General features: G+C 42.9%; 1 protein-coding gene across 2 annotated transcripts in view; it reads left to right on the forward strand.

Moving 5' to 3' along the window:
• DRC4 (dynein regulatory complex subunit 4) overlaps nt 1-6,000 on the forward strand; it is a 44,294-nt gene that overhangs the window by 26,887 nt on the left and 11,407 nt on the right. For both annotated transcript variants that reach the window (XM_073583996.1, XM_073583999.1), the window contains exon 2: nt 1,483-1,584. In XM_073583996.1, the coding sequence (XP_073440097.1) occupies nt 1,483-1,584 (102 nt within the window). The remainder of the gene's footprint in view (nt 1-1,482; nt 1,585-6,000) is intronic.

Genomic DNA, 6,000 nt, shown 5'->3' on the forward strand with positions numbered 1-6,000 from the left:
CTACAAAGCACCAGCGCTTTCCACTGGGCCACCGTGCTGCTCCGACAATAACCTTTGGCAAAGTCATTGATATTACTACCAGCACCAATGGAAAGATCAGGAAAAGCTAGAGTAGGTCCATTTGCAATTTCTGAAGTAGACCTGTGAGGAGGAACTACTCTAACCTCAGAGTAGAACTAAGGACCGAAGCATTGAAAGGTAAGGGAGTTAACCACTGCACCACCACCTGATGCTTGGGTCATCAATATACCTATCGGTACCCACCGACAGGTCATGAATAGGAAGAGCAGGTTCTATTTGATGCCTCTGATTTCTTTTTCTAAGATGTGTCTGAGAGGAGAAATCTCATTGACCTCAGTCAGAGTTGAACTAAGGACCCAAGAGTAGGATGGCAATGGACTACTGAGCCACCGTGCTGCCTGAGAGTTTATTTCTGGCCAGAACATCAATAGGACTCTCAGCATTTATGGGAAGGTCCGAAAAAAATAGAACAGGTACCATTACAATCACTGACTACAATTTCTAAAATACACCTGAGAGGAGGAATCTCATTGTCCTCAGAGTAGAGCCCAGGGCACCAGCATTAGACAGCAGCAGTGACAACCACTGGGCCATCAAGCTGCCTGAAAGCTAACCTCAGGGTAAGTCATCTATATCAGGGTTCCCCAACTCCAGTCCTCAAGGCCCACCAACAGGTCATGTTTTCAGGATTTCCTTAGTATTGGCCAGGTGATAATTGCATCACCTGTACAATACAAGGGAAATCCTGAAAACATGACCTGTTGGTGGGCCTTGAGGAGTGGAGTTGGGGAAGCCTGATCTATATGACCCTCAGCACCTATGGGAAGGTCAGGAAAAACAAGTTCGTGTCCCATTTGCAGTCACTGATTACAGTTTCTAAACTACATTTGAGTTGAGAAATCTCATTGTCCTCAGACAGAGTTGAACCCAGGACACCAGCGTTGGATATCAGCAGTGCTAACCACTGGGCCATCATGCTGCCTGAGAACTAAACTCTGTGTAAGTCATGAATATGACTCCCGACACCTATGGGAAGATCAGGAAAAATAGACATAGCCGCCCAACACATCTAACCAATCTGTTCCTTGATTTCAATTAATAAAGTGAGGTGGAAAACAGGGCCATCTGGAAAATGCCTGAAGGGCCTGTCTGGTCATGGGCTGCCTTGTATGCTATGTTGTTAACAGAATCGGTGTTCTCAAGATACCCATACTGTTAAGAGTGGCGATGGAGCACAAAGTCGCTGACTCCGTCACTGACCCCAGCAGGCCACGGGTATCATTAGAAATATTGGTGTTGTAGAAAATCTTCCTTTCCTCCATCCAGGGTAATATATCCCATCTGGTTCATGGGGACGGGGATAACATGGGCCTGTGTGATTTCAAACGCCAGGACTGAATTTCAGCCCCAGTCCGTACCTGCCCGTGGACCCAGTGTGACTTCTTATGTTCTGTTTTTCAGCCTCCGAAAAAGAAAGCTTCACCAAAGAAAAAGTCCGCCAAGGGAAAGAAAAGTCCTGGGTTGGTAGATGGGTTGGCCACAGAAGAAATGAGCAAAGAGCAGGTAATATATAGATGGGGAATTTTTTTATTTTTAGCGTTATTCATTTTATTGGTGTGGTGTTTAAAGAGGTTGTCCATTACTTTGGTGTTGTAAGAAATGAAATAAGAACAACCTATATGTGCTTCCTGGGCCAGTGTTGCTTTTGCAAGCTTGGTGCGATGTCCCCCAAAGGTCTACTGGCATCAATATCCGTCATGTGATTGGCTGTAGCATTTACATTAAATACAAACAGAAAGAAACATCTCTCTTCCTATTGGGAGATGAAGGCTGCGGCTTATTGGCTGCAGGAGTCACATGACACTTTTGTTGTTACTGGATGTTCATGAACGGAGACCAGTGGGTGACACAATATCTAAGGAGGAGCGGTGACTGTCCAGAGTAAAGCCAAGTAGTAGGTTTAAATCCCGGCTCTGCAGAGTTTAATTAACCCCTTCCCGACATGCGCCGTAAACTGAGTTCCTGCAAATCGGCGTATATATACGGCGCCATGGTCGCACAGGGTTCCTCTGAGCACCAAAGCAATCAAATGCAACTGTCAACCTTATATGAGAGCTTACACCCTGCAACAACACCCACAATCGGTGCCAACACCGATTGCTGGCGTTTAACCCTTCTCATGCCACTGTCAATAGTGACAGCGACTCCGCGGGGCATCGCAAAGGGAGGGAGCTCACTCTGTTCTTCCTTTGGCACAACGCAATGCGAACGCATTATGCTAATAGTCTTCATGGTCACCCTGGGCTGAAAGATGGCCGCTGGGTCACTCTGGGACGGTGACCTGTCAACTCATGCCCAGAGCACGAGCTGACACCCCTCCTCTGAGCATGTCAGACACTGCTCTGATGCTCTGCAGTGCAGAAGCATTGCAGAGTATTAGATCAGCAATCTATCAGTGTGAAATTGATGTCCCATCCTGGGACAATGTAAAAAAGTAAAAAGAAAGTTAATAAAAATTGTAAAAATATATATATTTTTAAAAAAAATCACAAAATAAAGAAAAAAAAAGGGAAAAAATATTAATCCAATAAATACATTTATGTAAAATAAAAATAAAAAGTACACATTTTTGGTATCGCCGCTTCTGGAATGACCCGACCTATAAAACTGTCCCACTAGTTAATCCCTTCAGTGAACCCGGTTAAAAAAATTGAATTAAAAATGAGGCAGAAAACAATGCTTTATCATCATACCACTGAACAAAAAGTGGAATAAAACGCAATCAAAATGACCAATGTAAATAAAAATGGTACCGCTGAAAAAGTCATCTTGTCCCGCAAAAAAAAAAGCCCCCATACAGCTCCATCAGCAGAAAAATAAGAGTTATAGCTCTAAGAATAAACCAAAGCAAAAATAATTAGTTTTTCTATAAAATAGTTTTTATTGTGTAAAAGCTCCAAATCCTAAAAAACAATATAATTGAGATATTGCTGTAATCGTACTGACCCGAGGAAAGAACTGTCTTATCTATTTTCCCACACACGGAGCGGCATTTAAAACAAAAAAACAATTCCTGAATTGCTGTTTTTTATTTATTTTGACTTCCAAAAATTGGAATAGAAATCAATCAAAAAAACGTCATGTGCCCGAAAACAGTACTAATGAAAACGTCAGCTCATCCCACAAAAAACAAGGCCTCACATGTGTCAGCCAAAATATTGAAAAATTATAGCTTTCAAAAGGTGTTGAAGGAAAAACTTGTTTTTGCAATAAAAAGTGTCTTTCAGTGTGTGACAGCTGCCAACTAACAAAACCAGTATAAACCTGGTACCGTTTCAATCCCACCGACCCGAAGAATAAAGTTGTCTAATCGCTTATACCGCACCAAGAACGGAGTAAAAAAATAAAACCAATTCTTAACCCTCTTGATTTGTTCATTCTGCCTCCCAAAGGTCGCTGTAAGGCTTGGCGCACATTTATCTTGCTCTGAAAGCTTACACCGGGGTTTCCGTGTAAGTCTCTGAAATACGTGATGCAGACGGAACCTCTAGCGGAAGATTCCCTATAATGAGGCAGATGGAGACTATAAGACCAAAAGAACATGTTTGTGAGAAAAATTTTAGTTTTTATTTTTATGGCTCAACCTAATGGGAAGCACTTGGGGGTTCAAAGTGTGCATCACACATCTTGATCAGCTCCTTGAGGGGTTTGGTTTCCAAAATGGGGTCACTGGTGGGGGTTTTCCACTGTTTAGGCACATCAGGGGCTCTCCAAACGTGAAAAGGCATACACTAATGATTCCAGCAAATTTTGCATTCTAAAAGTCAAATAGCGCTCCCTCCCTTCTGAGCCCTGCCGTGCGTCAACACTGTAGATTTTCCCACATGTGGCATACTCAGCTGAAATTGCACATCAAATTGTACCATGCAATTTCTCCTGTTACCGTTGTGAAAAATGCTAAATTTGTGGCTAAAAAAACATTTTAGTGTGAATTTTTTTATTTTTATTTTCACGGCTCAACGTTATAAACTTCTCTGAAGCATGTTCATGATGCTCACCACACATGTCGAAAAGTTCCCTGAGAGGTCTAGTTTCCAAAGTGATGTCACTTCTGAGCCGTTTCCACTGTTTAGGCACATCAGGAGAGGGGGTCTCCAAACATGACATGGTGTCCACTAATTATTCCAGCAAATTTTACATTCAAAAAGTCAAATGGCTCTCCTTTCCGAGCTCTGCTTTGCGCCAAAACAGTAGTTTTCCCACACACACATACGGAGTATGAGCATACTCAGGAGAAATTGCACAACAAATTTTGAGGTACATTTTTTCCTGTTACCCTTTGAAAAAAAAAATATTGGGGTCGAATGTAAATTTTTTGTGAAATAAGTTAAATGTTCATTTTTTGCTTCCACATTCCATTAATTCCTGTAAAGCACCTGAAGGGTTAATAAACTTCTTTGTGCACCTTGAGGGGTGCAGTTTTTAGAATGGTGTCACTTTTGGGTATTTTCTGTCATAGAGGCCACTAAATGTGACTTCAAATGTGATATGGTCCCTAAAAAATGGTTTTGTAAATTTTGTTGGAATAATGAGAAATCTCTGGTCAAATTTAACCCTTATAACTATTGATGGGCGAAACCCCTGATGTTTGGGATCGGCGGGTTTGCCCAAGTTTTTTTTTAAAGTTTGAGTTCGGGGCCGGAATCACGCAAACTTGCATCCGAACTCTGACTTAATGTCACCGCATGAACACTGCCGGAAAAAGCCGAAGACTGCCGAGTGCAGTGAATACCGGCGGAAGTACACGGTATTAAGAAATGGGGTGTGCGAACTTTTGATAAGGGTCATTTGGATGTTTTGGGTTGTCATTATGATTTAAAAAGAGAAAACACAGTAGTTTGACAATAAATGGCTTCACCCAACCACTAACCATGAGTGGAGAAAAAGGTTTGGTGTTATCATTCATATTCTCTGAAAAAAGGTCAAGAAAGCAAAAATTCTGCCGGGGTATTATTATTATTATTATTTATTGTTATAGCGCCATTTATTCCATGGCGCTTTACATGTGAGGAGGGGTATACATAAAAACAAGTACAATAATCTTAAACAATACAAGTCATAACTGGTACAGGAGGAGAGAGGACCCTGCCCGCGAGGGCTCACAATCTTCAAGGGATGGGTGATAATACAGTAGGCGAGGGTAGAGCTGGTCGTGCAGCGGTTTGGTCGATCGGTGGTTACTGCAGGTTATAGGCTTGTCGGAAGAGGTGGGTCTTCAGGCTCTTTTTGAAGGTTTCGATGGTAGGTGAGAGTCTGATATGTTGTGGTAGAGAGTTCCAGAGTAGGGGTGATGCGCGAGAGAAATCTTGTATGCGATTGTGGGAAGAGGAGATAAGAGGGGAGTAAAGAAGGAGATCTTGTGAGGATCGGAGGTTGCGTGCAGGAAAGTACCGGGAGACGAGGTCACAGATGTATGGAGGAGACAGGTTGTGGATTGCTTTGTATGTCATGTTTAGGGTTTTGTAATGGAGTCTCTGGGCAATTGGGAGCCAGTGAAGGGATTGACAGAGGGGAGAAGCTGGGGAATAGCGGGGGGACAGGTGGATTAGTCGGGCAGCAGAGTTTAGAATAGATTGGAGGGGTGCGAGAGTGTTTGAGGGGAGGCCACAGAGCATGAGGTTGCAGTAGTCAAGGCGAGAGATGATGAGGGCATGGACTAGGGTTTTTGCAGATTCTTGGGTGAGGAATGAACGGATGCGTGAAATATTTTTGAGTTGAAGTCGGCAGGAAGTGGAAAGGGTTTGGATATGTGGTTTGAAGGAGAGATCAGCGTCAAGGATTACTCCGAGGCAGCGAGCTTGTGGGACTGGGGAGAGTGGGCAGTCATTTACTGTAATTGATAGGTTCGTAGGGGGGGTCACGTGAGATGGGGGAAAGATGATGAATTCTGTTTTGTCCATGTTGAGTTTCAGATATCTA

This window comes from Dendrobates tinctorius, unplaced genomic scaffold (genome assembly GCF_039654945.1).
Source record: "Dendrobates tinctorius isolate UK_male_01 unplaced genomic scaffold, ASM3965494v1 ptg000009l, whole genome shotgun sequence".
NCBI lineage: Eukaryota > Metazoa > Chordata > Amphibia > Anura > Dendrobatidae > Dendrobates > Dendrobates tinctorius.